Source organism: Harpia harpyja, chromosome 8, assembly GCF_026419915.1.
Source record: "Harpia harpyja isolate bHarHar1 chromosome 8, bHarHar1 primary haplotype, whole genome shotgun sequence".
Taxonomy (NCBI): Eukaryota; Metazoa; Chordata; class Aves; order Accipitriformes; family Accipitridae; genus Harpia; species Harpia harpyja.
In genome coordinates this window covers 887,398-906,120 of record NC_068947.1, presented here as the reverse complement: position 1 = coordinate 906,120, position 18,723 = coordinate 887,398, and the positions used below count along the sequence as shown (strand labels likewise).

Here is an 18,723-nt window from a genome sequence, read left to right as displayed (position 1 = left end):
ACAGGCACAGTTCTCCTGGGAGGGTAGGAAGGAGTTTCATTCACTCAGTGCAGTCTGCCTAAAGAATTCTTCCTAGAGGAGACAGAAATTAACTGTGAATTGCAATCTGCAAACGGTAAAATTCCTGGTGAGGATTGCAAGGGGACATGATCCTTTACATTTGTGTAAGCCACAGTCAGTAAAAGGCAAAAATGAAGACTAAATAAAGCAGCAAAAAAAGACGACTTATCTGCTCCCCAAAATACTTAACTTTCACTACAAAAGCATATTCTAGCACTGCAAATCCACAGCTTGAGGAAGAATGAAAATGAGCTTGTTCATACAGCTCATTTTGATGCACACGCTTTCAGTGCTTTGAGAGGAGGCAGTTGGGAGCGTGCTGTGTGGGATTCATTCTGTATCTGCTTTTTTTATTTAATTTGCTAAAGCATTTTTACTCATCAGTGATTCTAATATGTCTTGCTCCATTTGTTTCAGCAGCATCTGCCTAATCTAAACTCTTACATTGACTTTCTCACCATTAACCTTTTAGGAAGGCAGATTTTTAGTTCAATAATGGTTTGAAATAGTCAGCCTGACAGCATCAGATGTCAGGATTCCAAATTTTACAGAAATATGAATGTTATAAGGTGTGTGAGTTAAGACTCATGGGTTTCTCTCCTGTCCAGCACATCAAGCATACTGGTAGAAAGAAGCCTCTCTACTGTCCTCCCTGCCCATAATTTGAAATTTTAAGAACTTGTCAAAATACGAAGTTACAACAGCTTTAGAGTCTGAACTCGCCTGCTGGTAGAACAGGTTTAACTGTGGAGAAGAGTGATGTAAAAGCAAAGTGTGCACTCTTCTGCTCTCCAAGCTACCCAGAGTTTTAATGGAAATGATGTTTTACTGTTCATATTCATGTTTTTGTTTCTACTCCCTTTTCCATCCAAGAAGTTAAAAAAAAATTTTTGCATTGCATATTTTACCTACTTATTTCTTTGAATGTTATTTGAGATAGCACATATTTCTCTGGTGACTTGCATAATGCTAATGAAGATATTCTTCATCTGTGGTTTGTAGACTGCTGGTGGTCTGCTAAACACCTGGTAGTTTTAGTGCATGGATAGCTGGATGGGACATTTGGTGCTGGCTCAGGTCATTTCGTAATGGAGCTCAACAGCTGGAAGCAAGAACTAAAGTAATTTTCCATTTAAGCAGTTCTGAAATCGCTGAGGAGATGTTTTGTAGTTGTAAATGGGAAGTTAGGAATCTGTGAAACAGTCTCTCTAATTAGATGTCTTCCCCACTATGAAGGCTTGAGACTCTCCTTTTAATGCAAAAATATAAATTACGTGAATGTGGAGGATATAAACAGTTACAGCTCAGCATAAACATCAGTATCATTACTGAGGAAGCAGTATGTATTCATACACTGAAATATTGAAATATTGTGCGTCTGAAGACATCTTAAATCTATAGCACTTTCTCAGGGAAAGTCGGAGGTAGTTAAAGCCTTTTCAGACTGCTTGACAGAATCGAATTTATTCAGGGGGTTGGTAAGTTATGAGCGCTTCACCGATAGTGTTGCAGTAGATGTGGTAGACGTAGTGCACCTTACAGCTCAGAAAAAGTCTGAGATGGCTAAAGAGGAAATGCAACTATGTATTTCTGTACTGTGGGTTTGTCTTTTTCATACAATAGCTGACTGTCAATACAGTGTTTGCTTTTTATAATCTTTTAGACTCATAGTGGGTTTCTCTGCTTCTGTGATAACTACAAAAGATGGCCCAGGAAAGCAGACTTGCATATGCCATAAAGCATTTTTTAGCTCAGAAATTTCTCCATTGAAAATTTCTGTAGTGGCCTACAAATCAGAGGATTTAAATGAACCTGTAAGAGTTACTGCTTTATAATTTTGAAGACTTTTCTAATTATTTTCTCTTCTATCTTTGTTCTCCCTATGGTTTTGCTTTCCTTTTAACTGAAAAACTTAATTTATTTGATAATGTTTGGGGGGAGAGAGGATTTGGAGTAACCCTTTGAAGTTTCCCTTGTGTTATCCCTTTGGTTTTTTGTCACCTTGCTTTATTTAGATTTACTTTCCGAAATGTATTGTATTCAATATTTCACTGCCATACGTTAAAGAATGATATTTTCAGGAAATTGGAAGATCCTGAGACATCTGTAGTTCAGATCAGAACCGTGCCTGGGCTGGTATCATGTCTCCAAACAGAGGTCAATACTGGAAGACTGGGGAGGAGTGGGAGAACAGAGTAAGCATACAGAGAAATTCTTGCAGTGAGTCTTCACAGCCTCTAGTCATTTTGAACTTTGTGTTTAATAACCCTAATGGATTTTTTTTTTTTTCTCATCAACTCGAGTGGTAACATGTTACGTGCAATGAAAATGTGACATCTGTAACTCCTGTGAAAGAGTTCCACTCAGCTGGGTCACACACTGTGGGAAGGAGTTACCTCCCTTTGTTTTGAATGTGGTACCTGCTAATTTCATCTGATAGCCCTTAATTTTTATTACTGGTAGAGATAATGAGTGAGTCCTCCCTAACTACCTTCTCAGTGCCCCACCTGATTTTTATAGACTTGTGTTAAATCACCCCTGTGAATCTTTTTTTCCAGAAGGAGGAATCTGTTCCATAGGTTTGATCGTTCTTGGTGGCTTTCTGTCTTTTCCAGTTCCTTTAGGGACTGAGGTGGGTTATGTGTGAGGGGGAAAGGAGGTGAGAGCCGCACACAATGATCTAGGTGTTGGATGGATTTATACAGCGTTTCGATAGTGCTTTCCATTGCTCTTTATTGCTTTCCAAAGTATTAACAGCTGTGTGTTTCAAAGCCCATCATTTCTGTCTCAGGATAGCAGTTTTCCTCCAAATGTGTCGTTTTACTTCTATCTGAACTGAGTTTCTGTCTTTCCCCTTTTTCTGGATCATCTGTGAACATGTGGAAAACAAGAGCCTTGATCTAGATCCCTGAGGGACTCCACTGGTCACCATGACGAAATCCTGCCTTTTGTTTCCTGTGTTTTAATCAGTTACTTATCCAAGTTAATCTTTTTTAAAAAGGATGAACAGTAAATTCTTTTTAATCTCAGTTTTTAGTGTGCACTTAGGTCACAGTTTCAATCTTCAGGAGCCAGGACCAGCAACTTTTTTATTTGTGTGTTTTAATGAAAATTGCTGTGAATTGGCCATGCAAAGTAGAAAAGGTCATACTGGACTTGCATAAAGACAGCATTGTACTGCTGTAACACCAGTATTTATTGATTAGATAGCTGGGTTTATAGATTTATTGACAGACCTAGAGATAGATACATATGGAGATAGAGAGAGAGAGAGATAAAGACAGATCTATAGATAGATTAGCTGGCTGCTGTCCAGGCAGGTAATACGCATGGACTACACAACTAAAATATTTTAAAATAGCAAGTAACATGGGATTCCGTTGACTGAATTTAGATGTCTATGCTGTTGCTAGTACTCAAGGTTTCTTCACAGTCTGTAGACTAGAAGGCATTATTAGGACGTGACCTTTCTTATCCCAAAGGAGAAGTCCAGATGAATTACATGCTAAAAGGGCTGTTTACCTCCAGTGACAGAAGGGAAGTCTGCAGCCACTGGCCCATATGTGCACATCTGGCTCATAGCTGATGTTTAAGTGAAATGAACTCCATCTTGAATAACTACTTAAGAATGACAACATATTGTCGTTTTACATCTCAGTGACAGAACCAGCTGAATGCCATTGTACTGAGAAGTATAACCAGATTACATGTAAAACATGATAGACTCACATGTAGTTATAACACAGCAGAAGTGAGGGTCTGTATGAAACCCTAAATTTTAAGATATCCTAGCTTTTGAATGGCTAAGTAAGAAATCGTGCTAAATGATCTTTAAAATAATAAGTAATTATGAATAACATATTAAATGGATAAAATTTGATTAATACAGGATAAAAACAGTAATATAAGTTTAATTGCAGCACCTAGTGCTTTTTCCTAAAAAAAATCCACACCTGGAAAACATACCAAAGAACTTACTACTCTGACCTTTGCTTCTTATTCATTCTCCCTTTTTCTTTTAAAGAACTTTTTCCTGAAAACAAATTAGACATTCAGTTGTTGTTATCAAATAAAATGTGAAGGAGTAACAAACTCTGAGCCATCAAGGAATGTCAACATACATTGATTAAATCATCCTGGCCTTCCTTTCTCCCTCCCTTTTCTGCTGTATGTAATCCTTCACAGTGGTATGCCAAAGGTAGTACAGGCTTGCCATTTTATCTTTATTTTGCCATGAAGTTTCAGAGCCACATAAATCATTCCTTGTCTCTCCCAGTAAGTGATTTTCTAGGTCTTCTCTGAACGTGATTTCCAAATACTTTTTGATGTAATTATGTAAAGCACCAGTAACTTCTTTTATTAAATATTTCAGAAATAACACTTATTTTGAAAAATAAAATAGTTTTTAATTAAAACAATTGCGACTATTCCTTAAGTATTCAAAGCATTTTTTCTTAGACTTGATGTAGCTTAAGCAGTTTAACTGATGACAAGAGGTAGTTCTGCTTCTTTTTTTCAATTGTAAAAAAGAAGTGCATCAGAAGAATAATCATCAGTGATGAATCAGAAAACAAAGCCCCAGCAAAATCATGTTTTGTTCTAAAATTTCCCTTGTTTGGGGACCTCTGTGCTGTTTCCTTTGCTTTGTTTACTTTCTTGCTTGTCTGCTTGGATTCCGGTGCCATGACAATGGATGACAGATACAGCAATTGTAAGATGCTCTGACATTCAGTACTCTATTTCTAGGGCACCAAGTGAACTGACTGTGGTGTAATGTAATCACAACCTGTTTACCATTCTCTGGAATGAGAATTAGAGTATTGTAGTAGGATTTAGACTGACATGCTATTTTTGTTGTCGTTCCCCCCCCCCCCTTTTTTTTTTGCATTCAAGAAATAACTTGTATTTGCTAAAAACATATCAGTTTCTCTGTGAATACAAGAAAACATTTTTCTCCCAGATACCTTTAATTTTTCTGCACATGCACCCTGATTCCAAAAGCCTTTAAAATTCAAGCAGGATATACTTGTTGACTACTTGAACATTGCTTTCCTCTAAAGCAGTGCTGGCGTAGTAGCCAGTTCCTGGAGGACTGATATTCATGAAGAGTTACGAGGCCTCCACCTCTTCACTGTTGACTTCAGACAACTTGTCTGCTTTGTCCAAACTTGTTAATTGTGGCAAGAGTCATGCCGATGGCTGAAATTATGTCAATTTTCAAGGAGTTCTGCTGGGATGAAGGCTTCGCTCTGTTGCTTTGTAAGACCAGGATTTTATCTGGAGGGACATCTCTTATTTAGAGATTTGTTGATTTTGTCTAGACAGAGAGAATTCAGGTGCCAGTGGTTCATATGCCTTTTGCAGCACCTAAATATAGGGTTTCATAACCTTGCTGTAGAAGGGTAAAACCTTTCACAGGTAAAGTCTTTTTCAAAAGAAAAAAAGCATTTATTTCTTTATGAAGATACGCTATAATTCAGAAGACCTATGTTCATCCAAGTCCAAAAGTCATCTAGTGTAGACATCAGTTGGAAAAACTGCACTGAAGTCTGCTGGAATATGGACTAAGTATGAAAGTGTGTCATTTTCAGGTTGTCCAGTAGAAGGTTGTATAGCTTGACTATGTGCAAAGAAACTGTAATTTGAAATTTAAAAATACTTTAATTGCTTTGTTGTCTGCATTCTGTGAAATATTTGCCAAACGTCCCATTAAAACATCCCATATGGATGTGTGCCACATCTGATCCTGTGGTCAGGGTGCCCATTCTTTATGGAAGTATCATCTGGTATGTAGAGCTGAGTACTTCAGTGTGGTTTGTATTTCATCTTTTGAATGATGTAAAGGCCAGCACTACTGCAACCTTTCCTTTGGTTGCCCTGAGCATGGTCGAAATGCGGTATGCTGGCCCCAGGAATCATTAAAGCACAGTGTAGAGGTGCTCACCATGCTTTCCCAGTGAGCTTAAGCTGGTATAAATGAGCGCTGCAGCTGAGAGTTGCCCCTTACCCCTATGACCATAAATTTTCCTGGCTCAGTTCTACCCAAATGTTTGTGCAGCCGTTTAGCGAAGCAGGTAACTCTCTTTTATTCTTCCTTCCCTTCTGCAATACTTTTTAACACGGATCAATTCCCTCCTTTTCCCCTTGCAGATACGCTAACGTCATGGCAGAGGGGAGGAGTGGTGGCAGGAATCGGCGCCCGAGGCTGGCTCCCCGGGGACGTGGCCACCTTCGGTGGGTGGGCTCGGGCAGCCACCGGGCTGCTCCCTCTCTCTTGTCACAGCAAGTGAATTGTGAGACACCTGTGAGACCCCAATTCTAGAATCATAAAAACATAGAACGGTTTGGGTTGGAAGGGACCTGAAAGATCGTCTGCCATGGGCAGGGACACCTTCCAGTAGACCAGGCTGCTCCAAGCCCCGTTGTGAGACCTCCTGTCTCTCTGCTCGTACTCAGAGTAAACTAGGAGCAGGAGAATAAAAAGGATTTTGCTTGCCTGTGCTTGCGACAGTCTGGTTGTAATTGAGGACTTGATGAACACTTGTTTCCTGTCCCATTCGTTCACCTAACCTAGTTTTAAGGAAATTACCCTGCATTATGGTGGGGATCTCTTCACAGATGATGGCAGTAGAAATGCGTGCAGCTTGGGCAACTGGGGCTCTCTATATTAGCTGGGCGTGCACTGGGCAGATGTACCTATCTAGTTGGTATTAAAAAATATTAATAATAGTAGTTCAGGAGCATGTGGATGGTATTTCTACCAAAGCACAGGTGGGTAGAAAGTAGCTACAGATGAAGAAGCTATTTTAGATGACTGAGGCAATCAAATGTGCAGGCAGGTGCTTAATCACACTTCCCTAAAGAATTTTTGTTTTCTCTGTAAAGGTTTCTTAAAATTCCCATCAGCCTCTTTGAAGTGCCATGTGGTGACCCTTTAGGAAAAGTGTTAACTCTGTCCTTTTGGGAAACCCCAGGATAACAATGCTTGATCAGGCTGTCACAGAAAGTACTTTATGTGGAGTCGAATGTTGGTATCATGGGAAAAACTGAAATCCTGGACATTTCTCTTATTTTGTCTCTGACAGAGTAAGGGCATTTTGACATCTGAAAGCCTTTGGGGTTTTTATGCTTGGGCTCTTTCAATTTTTTTTTTTTTTTAATTTAAGGTAGACCAGGTAGGATGGATAAAGGACTTGATGATGTTCCTTAAGCACTTGAAGCATATTAGAACAAAGAAATTAATTTGGCTCCCCCCTCACAACACCAGCATTATACATGGTCAATGAGAAGCTTGTTTATGTTTCTGTTCATCCAGAGCTGGAAGAATCTAGTAACCGTTTCTGCTTCTTTGTGAAAAAATGTTCTCGGTTACAAAATGGACTGTCAAAAATACATTAAAGAACAGAGCTTTTATATTGTCACTAATAGTGGCCTTGGATTTGCATGTAAACCTATAGATGAAAAAAATCTCATGCATATAAACAACACTCAAAAATACTAGTTGAATGTTAAAAGGAAGCATTGTGGTCAAAGAAATACGGCACGTTTTTTCCCCTGACCTAATCATTGAGGTTTTCTGAAATTCTAGAAGTTCTCAAGATAAGTAACTGTCTTTTCCTCCCCTGTATAAGACATCAGTGCATATTGTTCTATTTTCACTGTTCAAACTGACAAATTATGTTAAGCTTCAAATAGTTAGTGTTTCCAGCTCATACAGCTCATTTTTGTGAATTCTTTAATGTCTGATGTATTCCCCAGGGCTATCTTCATGGAGTTACATTTCAAGCAGCAGTTCCAAAATATTTTATCTAGTGTAAAGACCTCAATTCACTTTCCAGAATAAATACTGATGCTAAGTAAATCTTTTTTTCCTGATTTCTGAGTAAATAAGCTGTTGCTTCGAGAAGCCTGTATTTGTTAAAGGAGAGTAAAAGGATAAGTATGTTCCTTCAGTGTAAAGAAGTATAACAAAATCTTCTGTATGGACCTAGCTGGTGCACAAGTGACAATTCAATGTGAATTTTCAGATGAAATGTTCTAGAGACACAAGACCTGAATAACAAAAGTAAATAGACAACTCAGTTTTCAACAACAACAGAAAACCCTGAAATACAACTTTAAAATATCCTGAAGGAGGAAACTTGATCACCGGTCTGCTTTTCTTCCTCTGGTCAGGGTTGAATAGTTGTAGGGAAGGGCCGTAGTGCCCTCAAGTGAGAAAATGTACACTGCCCAGTACGTGCTCTGCTTCTCTCGTGTTGTTCTCTGCTGTTACAGGGATTGCAGCTGAACCAAAATACATAAATGAAAGGAAATGAGACTGTTTAGATTGTACCGTGACCTCATTCACACAACTTTGTGTCCCACCTCAAACACTTTTGTAATCACTGTTAACTCAGTATCAGAGGAAACTGGTCTGCAGTGATAGGGATTTGCAGCGTACCAAACTGCCATCAAGGGCTCTTCTGCTAACAGAACCTATTATTTAATGCTAGACTATCTGTTGGCTTCATAAAACCAAGCATTAATACTGGCAGGTTGCTGCTAAATCTGCTGCTAAATCGTGACTCTGAATATCTGTACACCAAATCATGGTCATTATTCATGCTTTTATCAGCTGTTTCTGCAGCAAGAGGGCACTTCATCCCCTTTCATCTTTAGGATTCACTTGTCAGGCGATTAGGGGGATTTGTGTCTGACAGCTAAATAATCTAATTATATTTGCCTTGCAGAAATAGTGGGATCAAGATTCTGCCTGTTTTGTTGATATGTTCTGTTGTGTGTTGGGAGTCAACCGAGGCTTGGAGTCAGGAAGCATGAACTCTACTTCCACCACATGTTTCTTGTGTGATGGGACTAAGCAAGTCAGAGTAGTATCTGCAGAGCAATGTAAGTGAAACAAGGCTGACTGCCATCATCTAGAAATGAGAATTATGGTAATCAGCATACTGGAGGAGGGTAGAGGGAAACTGAAATGGTACTCTTCAGAAGTGTCTCTGAACCACCAGGCTAGAGATACAAAGGCAGAGGGGAATACGCTAGCTACCCTTTTTGCTGGTGCTGAAACCATTCTGCGGCCAAGAATTCAAGACATAAAGGGCCAGAGAGAAAATGCAGAACTTCACTTATCTTTGCAGCCTGGCAATTAGGACACTGCTGGGAGGGCATCATCATGGGCATTCTGGTTCATGCTGCATGTGACATTTTATTGTAAACATTATTGACAAAATGATAGAGTTAGGTAAATGGAGAGAGAGAGTTCATGCTGGGAGATGTCAGTTGATGCCGGCAGGGTTGAAGATCCTGCTCTTGCATTTGGAGTGTCTAAATTCCCCCAAAGTCCTTCAATTTCTAAGTCATTTTTTTGTGCCTCTGTCCCAAAGGGGTAAGATCTGCTTGCTTCTTGGGAATATTGAGCCTGATAGGTAGGAATGAATCGGGTAAGACTAAGTAGTGTGAAAGCTGGAGTTGTATATTGGTATTTTGCAGCATAGATCAATGTGTCTAGAAGGGCTTGGAGGACTTCTTCTGAATTGACCTTCTTATGTAAAGGAAGAACAGAGGAGGAGAAAGAATTGTATTGAAATCTTCAGTTCAACACAATTAGAGTGTTCTTTGCTCCCATGTTTTGTTTTTTAGAAGTGAAGAAGGTTTTGGTAAATTATGCTGGGCCTTCAACTGCAGAAGAGACAAAAATACCCTATAGTAACAAGTCCCTGAGAAGAAGAGTCTATGTCATGGAGATGTGTGTTGGATCAGCAAGAATTTAAGTTGGGCTTGCTTGGTTCTCCTAGCCACTAGTAAATTTGGTAGATATTTGACGTGTATGAGTGATGTAGAACAGTTGGAGAGTCAGAAGGGGAGTTTCTGGCTCATATGGGAGGAGATCTGTCTGTCCCCCATTTCTCTTGTCAGAAAAATTGGTAACTGTGATAATACTACTTGATCTGGGACTCCCAGCATGCAAATCTTAGCTATACTTGAGGTTTTATCCTGTTAAAGCAGAACCATCAGACTTAACAGATCACAGAGGATTCAGTGTCTCTTAGAGTGAGGAAAGTTTATCTTGCATGTTTCCTAATGAACAAATGAGTACTATATTAAGTTTCATGGAGATGTTTTAGGAATGTTTTCCATGCAAATGTGTGGATCAGTATAGACTAATTGTAAACATAAATAAATCGTAATTTAAAAAAAATATCCTTTAGTACGTTTTTACAGGAAGAATAAAACTTTTTGGCAGCACAGGTCCACCTGAAACCAGATTCGCATGGCTTATCCATTTTCTTTCTTTTTTCCTGTCAGTGGTGCTTGTGTCACCCCGTAAGTCCTTGAGTGCAGTCCCCTTACAATTAAAGAATACCAGTTCCACTTGTCTTCTCCTCTCCCTGTCCCATAACAAATTCCGGTGTCCTTCCTCACTGGAGTGGGTTCTGTGCAACCCTCGTTTAAATTACTTGAATTACAACTTTCTGTGTCCTCCTAGTAGATATAAACATTCCTTCCTCTCCTCACCGCGGGATTTTGGGACAACTTCACTCGTTCCGCAGTAAATGATCTTTGGATGTTGTAGGTCACTGATCTTTCAGCGCCTTCCGTGTGCTACACCCAGTTGTGCACTGCTGTTCATCTATCGGTAGACCTGTCAGGAGTCCAGTTTCTTGTTTCTGTGCTCAGGCTATTTCTCTATGTGCAAAAAGAGTCATGTCTTCAGCCACTTTGCTCCCTGGGCTTTTTACCGTCTCTCCTGAACAAATTGCAATTCATGCAAAGACTGCTTTCTGACCTGTCTCCTAGCTCCCAGCAGAAGAACAGCCTTGTTTGGGTGGTATTCTCTTTTCTGTTCCCAAGGAGTCAGTTGGTTCCCCATGCTGATTTATTCACCTACACAGGTGTCCATTCTGAACAAGCAGATGAATGAATGTTTTCAAGCATTGCACTTGCATCTGCTATAAATTAAGAAATTACATTGCAGCATGCCCTTCCCGCTGGCATACACTAGTTCCTTCCTCTTTGCCCATGATTCTTTTGCTGTGATTTTTAGCTTGTTAAATTTTAGCTTGCTGTGGGTTTATCTGGGTTTTGGTTTCATGTCATAAGATCAATGATTCATGTATGATAAAGCAATTACCAAATGCTTTCCTTTAATTAATTGTTCTTGAATAACAATTTCATCTTTAAAAAAAGAAAAACTCCCCTAAATTAAAGTTTTGGGATATTCCTCTAGTACGCATTTCTTTCTGAGGTAAATAGCAGTGCAGTTTAGAGTACGTGCTCTCATCATTTTCCAAACCATTTTATGAAGCAGAACTGTGAATAAAGGTTTGATCATGAATGAGCATGTACTGAGATGTGCAGCTATCTTGATCTGCTCTGTTTGCCTCTGAACCAAAAGCTGTCTTCCCAGTCTCACTTTCATCTTGAAGGTATTCTGTGCTTTTATCTCTGTGAATGCCCGGTAGCTTCAAATTCTTCATCACATCTCTTCCAGTACAATTTTCACTGCTTTCCAGCTAGATCTTTACCTTACCTTTCTGAGGCTGATTATTGCTTATTGTAGTACTCCTCTGTAAATTAGTTATTTTTGCTCAAAAGAAATAAAAATGAGAACCATTTAAAGAGTTGTTGTCAACTTAAAAATCACACTTAGTGTAGAATGACTGAAATGACTACTCCTTGTATGGACAGAAGGGGGGTTCCCCCCCCCCCTTCTTTCAGTTTTACTTTTGGTACTGAATAGCACCTTTCCTTAAGTAATTTCATCACATATGCAGTCCACCAGTGAAATTTCTGTGAGTCTTCCCTGAAACTGTGTTAAGGGGTTATTGTTTAAAAATGTTAGTAAACATTTTTTTACTGGGAAAATTTGAGAATCACGTTTTTATGAATTCTATATCATTAAAAAAACCCCAAACCTAGCAAAAACCCCACAGACAAACCTAAGTCTTTGCCTCTGTTTCTTTACTGTCCTTTTTCTACTCCTATATTTTCTATTTCTGTTACAATTTTTTATGTTGTCCAACTTTTAACCGAACCTGCAAATTTTAAAGGAGAATAATTATTTTTTTTCAGAGTGTTGGGAAGAAATTACCTCCAGCCACAGCAACTCAGGAGCCAACAAAAATAGAAGTGGACAGCAGAACAAAAAGTAGGTTTTATAGTTCTTTCATCTTTGCACTTCATGCTATTAAGCCTCTTAAAAGCAAGCTGAACACTTTTCTCTGGTTTTGGCTAAAAGAGTGTCCTGTATATATGAAAGGAGAGGATGGAGATAGTTATATTGAAGATAAACTTTGAGTAGGCAGTACATAGAATGCTTTGTTTCACAGAATCCTCTGAATTCTTTTTGCTCTGATAATCCTACCTTGAGTTTTCTGCCGCCAAAAATCAAATTACGTGATCAGCTTTCAACCTTGAGGGTACTTTGGAATTAATCAGAGTTGAATAAGATCCAACTTCAGGCTGTAACTTGTAGGTAGGTCATAGAAAAATATCTCTGGTTGTGAGTGACCTTGCTTTTTTCCTCTTTTTTCTTTCTTTGTATAGCAGAAATAATTGGTGTGAGTGGTATAGTTTGTATGGAAAATGAACAGTGTCCAAGAACTTCAGTTCTGTTTGCATCATTTCAATGCTTACTAAACAAAAAGCAATAATTGTATCTTCTAGGCAGGTCTAAGTGCTGTTCTAGGGAGGCATATGCAACTAGCTTACCAAATAATTTAGGTATATATTCCCAATCTTTTGATTTTATTTATATAAAGTTACAACTAAACATTATGGATTCCGGTAGGAAAGAAGGAAAAGAACATAGCCATGCCTTAGTAAAGAAATTGAGTATAATATAAACTGTTGAGTTTTTAAGTCTTGCACAGTCCTTCTCCTTCCTTTTAGATAGTTAGCAGATAACGTTTTGTTTCAGAACTGGAACACATACAGACATAGGAAGGCAAGCATCTGGAGCAGCAGAACAGGGGCTGTCTGAGAACAGCGTATGCTTACGACCTGTTTTACCACGTGTTTTCAGCTCAGAGCTGCAAAAGCAGCTTAGAACAGCTTTTAGTGAGTTATTGTCCATTAGCTGCAGCACGCTGACTCGCGGCATCCTCTTCTCTTGTTCCCCGTGTGACACAAGGCTGTTAATGGGAAGTACTGCAAGAACTCAATTGTCCTGAGGAAATGAGAACTCGAAATACTGAAAAATGTGCAAACTGGTAATGTAGAGCAGGGCTCCTGAATGAATGTGTTTGGAATTACCTTTCCCAGCCTGCAGCTTGAGCAGGTTAAGCCGACCTGAGTGGAGGTGCCATCAGAAGGGGTGGTCCCATGGGCTTTACCCCCTGCAGCACTAACCCTGGTGTGGTAAGCCAGGCTGGGGGACAGCTGCCTCGTTCCACATCAGCTCGTACTTCTGACAGCTGAAGCTGCATCCCAGGGTACTGGGGTTTCATACTTCTACCACTTACAAACAAATGTGGAAACCTTATGAAGAGTGGTTGGAGAACTGTAGCTTCTACAGTGACACACTGAGCTCTGGTTGACACAGAGACACTTCTCCATCAATGCTTCTGGGCTCTAGTTGGTCCTTTCACCTTTTTGTTATTTCCCTCGGATACACCTTTTTGGTCAGAAAATCCCTCTTCCGTTACCATCTGTTTTCACCACAGTTGTGTGCAAACATCATTCAACATCCCTTTTGCCAGAACTGATGAGAAGGGTGGGCTACTTATTTGTACATTATCTTCGCATGTTCTATGAATTTTACCTAAACTTTATTATTTAGGACATTTTCTCTTTCCTGGAATCTCTGGGGCCTCAGTAGAATTTTTGGCATCTCTGTTCTTGCTTGGGAAAGAGAAGCACCATGTATAGGAAGGTCTGATATAATGTAATTATATATAATTGTCTTAGCCTCAAATGGTGTCACAGGAGATACTTTCCAATCAGTTGAAGCTGTCTTCATTTAAATTGAAAAACCTTTCAGTGATCATGAAACATACTTCAGTCTGGTTTGGTTTTTGATACAGGCGGAGGAATAATTTTTTCATAATACAGTTAATGTCTGATAGTGAGACATGAGGAGTACAATCAGAGTCTGGCATATGACTATGATTTATCTAGTATTTGTCATTTCTCCAAAACCTAATTTTTGCATTCTCCTAAAAACCTACCACAAACAAGCTTGAAAAAGCATTGAATCCAGGGAAGTTGGCAGTCTCAGAAAACTGATGAATGTCCTAATCACAGTGTTCAGCATAAAAGTATCATTCTACCTTGGACCCCAGGTACTTTCACTTTTGTCTGGGATGGTGGGGTCCCAGTCTTCCCTGGAGTCTTTAATTGCTGAACAGAACAGATACTGTGCCATTCTCCAAAGCAGCAGCAAGAAACAGAAGATCCATATATTCAGCTCAGTATGGAGAGGGGACTTTTGGCTATGTGATTTAGATTCCCTTGGGGTTACTGCTGGAGACGTATGCTGCAAGCAAGAGAGAGGTTACGTTGCTAGAGGAATAATACAGTTTTTCATCTTCCACCTACTTTTTTCCGTGACTGATGCTGTTATTCCTTAGTCTCAACTGGACAAAAAATGCAGTTGTACTGTGAAAGAGCCTGCTGAGAGAGGAAACAGAGAGCGGTAGCATCTTCCCTGTCTGCCCGCAGGGGCTTCAGCATGGAGTGATGGTTGCTGACTCTTCCCACATCTTGATTTGAGTCTGCTTTTTTCCTATAGCTTTCCTGGTGTGGTAGGGCAGTGATTTGCAGCAAGGCACTTGATGCGCTTACCATTTGCTCTTAGGACATGCAAGGTGGCCTAAGTTCTGCAATGGGATGTGTTGGTCAGAGCAAAAGACAGAGCAGTATGTTCTATAGAGGCATCTCCCAATAATATGCTATGTAAATCTCCCTAAGAAGTGGTCTTAAGATTTTGGGGGATAAATGGATGACTCTTCAAGGCAAAAGAGGACTTTTTGCTCAAAGGGAGAGCACGCTGAAAGCGCAGATCCTTACAGAGCTTGAGTGGACCCTTGGAAAACATCACTAACCTTTCAGGAATGAAGGAATGCATCTTTGAAGAGAAGAGGGGAGAGCTGTTTGGTTTAGGTTTGTGGGTGGCTAGGCTTACAGGGGAATTATTCTGCTGTAGAATTTCCATCTCTCTCATGTAGCTGGGATGGCATATACATGCATGTGTGTTTATAATTCTATCTCGGGGGTGAGATATATTGTTTTTTCTATGAAGTACCTTGCTTTTAGTTTAAGTGGCTTGCAGTGGGAAGGCTATATTGTAGAAAATATATATAAATTTTTAAGTAGCTCTGTTGGATTCTAAAACTCAGCAAAGCAAAACCATCTACAGTGACTGAGACAGCTATTGCAGGTTACTGAGATTGCAAAAATGGAGTATAAATAAGCAGACAACAAAACAGCAAAGGCAATAAGTCACAGAATGCACTGACCACAGCACTTAATTTGATTACTCCACTCACTATTTACAATTTGTGTTAACCTATTGCATAATAGGAATACCAAAATCCTAGCAAGCAACTAATGTTTTTGCGTGATGGTAGAAGGTGTAAGGAGTAGCTGAATGTAGATTAATGGGGCCCTAATTAGTTCTGTTTCTATTTTTTTTTAATGAGGTGGTGGTTTGACAGTTTGAATCTTGTGAAGTTCTGTGAAAATATTTATTAGTACAATCCATTTATGAGTCTTGAGTATGGCAGTTAATAGTTTTGCTGAATGTAGTGTTTGGGTTTTTTCATCTGGTTTGTGGTTTTGGTAACAATGATGTAATTTTTCACTAGATTTTGTACATTTTATTCAATTTCGGGAAAATTTTATGAGTGATAGTTAAAGAGAGGAGGCTTAAGCTCAAGGAATACTACTTTAATGCTGCTTCTTTTCTTACTTAGTATTACTGTTTGTGTCCATATTGATTGGTGTACGATTTAGACTTCATCAAGGGGGAAATAGTTAAGCCTCAAAAATCAGCTAGACAGGTTTGTTGTTTGTTTTACTAAAAAATAAATAAATAATCAATTTCTGAAAAGTTAGAAGGGTGAATCCAGCCCAGTGGTTACATTTCCTGAGATGGAGGAAATCTTGCCGTGGGGTAGAACAGTTCTTACCTAACAAAAAAGAAGCAGCATCAGAGGTGAGAGGAGGAAATTGTGTCATCCTGGCCTAAGAGGAAAAGCAAATTCCAGAGTCACTGTCCCCTGTGAAATTTAAGCTTGAACATATGTTTGTCTGTGGACTGCTGTCTCGAATGTCACAGTTCATCCTTAGAGTCTGGCAGGAGAACAAATAGAAGAGGCATGCTTTTAAAGTGAACAGGGTCCACTGGTACAGTAAATGGAGTTTGCTCAGTTCTGGTTTGAACAGTATAATATTTAACCAGTTTCTCAAAATGCAAACAAATGAATTTACCTACTACAGTACTGCAGAATCCCAAGTCATATAGAAGGTCTATACATTGAAACCAGTGCTTTACCCTGTCATCGTAAATACATATCGAGCCGCTGAATTCTGTGGGTGAAATACAGTGCTTGTAGCAGCCTAGATAATGAAGCAGCTGTATTCTGTAGGAAGGCTCTCTCTTGCTACTGTTCTCCCTCTTTGAGGCAGTGATTTTCTGGGGGGCTTGAGACTGTATCAAATAAGCCGCATTTTGAACTCAGGACAAACTGTGGGGCATAAGGTGCTGAACAGAGATGCATGTTAACTACCCCCATAAAACATCCAGTTCTTTTTAGAGGATAGCCCCTTTATAGTGTTTAGGATGAGGCTTTTTCCTCAATGAAGTATGGGCAGTGACAGACCACATGATAAATATCTAGTTCTTTGCAGCTGCTTTTCCTTCCAACTTGTGTTGGGTTGACCCTGGCCGGACACCAGGTGCCCACCAAAGCCACTCTATCGCTCCCCCCCTCAGCTGGACAGGGGAGAGACAATATAACGAAAGGCTCGTGGGTCGAGATAAGGGATAGATCACTCACCAATTACCATCACAGGCAAAAGAGACTTGACTTGGGGAAATTTGTTTCATTTACTACCAATCAAATCAGAGTAGGATAATGAGAAATAAACCCAAATCTTAAAACACCTTCCCCCCACCTCTCCCTTCTTCCCAGGCTCAATTCCACTCCCGATTTTCTCTACCTCCTCCCCCACAGCGATGCAGGGGGATGGGGAATGGGGGTTGGGGTCAGTTCATCACACCTTGTCTCTGCCGCTCCTTCCTCCTCAGGGGCAGGACTCCTCACACTCTTCCCCTGCTCCAGCGTGGAGTCCCTCCCACGGGAGACAGTCCTCCACAAACTTCAACGTGGGTCCTTCTCACAGGCTGCAGTTCTTCATGAACTGCTCCAGCGTGGGTCCCTTCCACGGGCTGCAGTCCTTCAGGCACAGACCGCTCCAGCATGGATCCCCCGTGGGGTCACAAGTCCTGCCAGCAAACCTGCTCCAGCGTGGGCTCCTCTCTACACGGGGCCACAGGTCCTGCCAGGAGCCTGCTCCAGTGCGGGCTTCCCACGGGGTCACAGCCTCCTTCGGGCACCCACCTGCTCCAGTGTGGGGTCCTCCCCAGGCTGCAGGTGGAGATCTGCTCCACCGTGGTCTTCCCCACGGGCTGCAGGGGAATCTCTGCTCCGGAACCTGGAGCGCCTCCTCCCCGTCCTTCTTCACCCACCTTGGGGTCTGCAGGGTTGTTTCTCTCACATGTTCTCACTCCTTACTCTGGCTGCAGTTGCTGTTGTGCAGCAACTTTTCCCCCCTTCTTAAATATGTTCTCCCAGAGGCACTACCACCGCCGCTGATGGGCTCGGTCTTGGCCAGCGGCGGGTCCGTCTTGGAGCTGACTGGCATTGGCTCTGTCGGACATGGGGGAAGTTTCTAGCAGCTGCTCACAGAAGCCACCCTTGTAGCCTCCTCGCTACCAAAACCTTGCCACACAAACCCAATACACAACTTCTGAGCTTCAAGGATCATGGTGGGAAGGTGAATTGCCTGTCACCCTAGGCCCTTGGAGTCTGTCAGGGAAGCTAGCAATGGCTTTGTTCTTCCTTCCAAACGACAGGACTAGGGGGGACGTGGGCAGAGAAGATGCTTATTGTTTTGTCCTCATTGTACCTAGTCTTGTTGGAAGAATACAGTTCAAAAATCACAGGATGTAGCCAAGGGCACATACTTTCAAATGGGATTATACCTAGCCCAAGCCCTCTCAGTTCAGAATATGTCGGGCCAGAAGTTGAACATCTTGCATTAGATCCAGCCTGTTTGAGTTGTAAGATATGCTGTAAGGTTTAGCTGCTTACTCAGTTCCTTGAGCAATGCCCATTGCCTATGGCGGGTTGTTCTCGTTTGCTTGGGGAGGAGCTGTGAGTTTGCAGAGAGAGGCTCTGTGGTCTGACAGAGTGAGTTATTGTTGAATTAATAAATGAGGGCTGAAAAGCTCATGAATATAATGTTTTCTCCTCCCTTACTGTTTCCAAGATGTCTGCTGTCAGGGATTTATTAGCAGGTATATTTTTAAAATGTCTTCAGGTCAGAGGAAAAAAGAGGGGCTTCTGGAAGAACCATCTGTGATGTATAAATCCAGCCTTCGATGTCAAATGTAAAAATGAGATTTATCATCTACAGTTGAGGGATGCTTAATATTGG

At 40.6% G+C, this 18,723-nt stretch overlaps 1 protein-coding gene across 10 annotated transcripts in view; it reads left to right on the top strand.

Moving 5' to 3' along the window:
- Positions 1 to 18,723, top strand: part of SH3KBP1 (SH3 domain containing kinase binding protein 1) — a 228,142-nt gene that overhangs the window by 150,552 nt on the left and 58,867 nt on the right. For all 10 annotated transcript variants that reach the window (XM_052794257.1, XM_052794262.1, XM_052794259.1 and 7 more), the window contains one exon: positions 12,133 to 12,208. In XM_052794257.1, the coding sequence (XP_052650217.1) occupies positions 12,133 to 12,208 (76 nt within the window). The remainder of the gene's footprint in view (positions 1 to 12,132; positions 12,209 to 18,723) is intronic.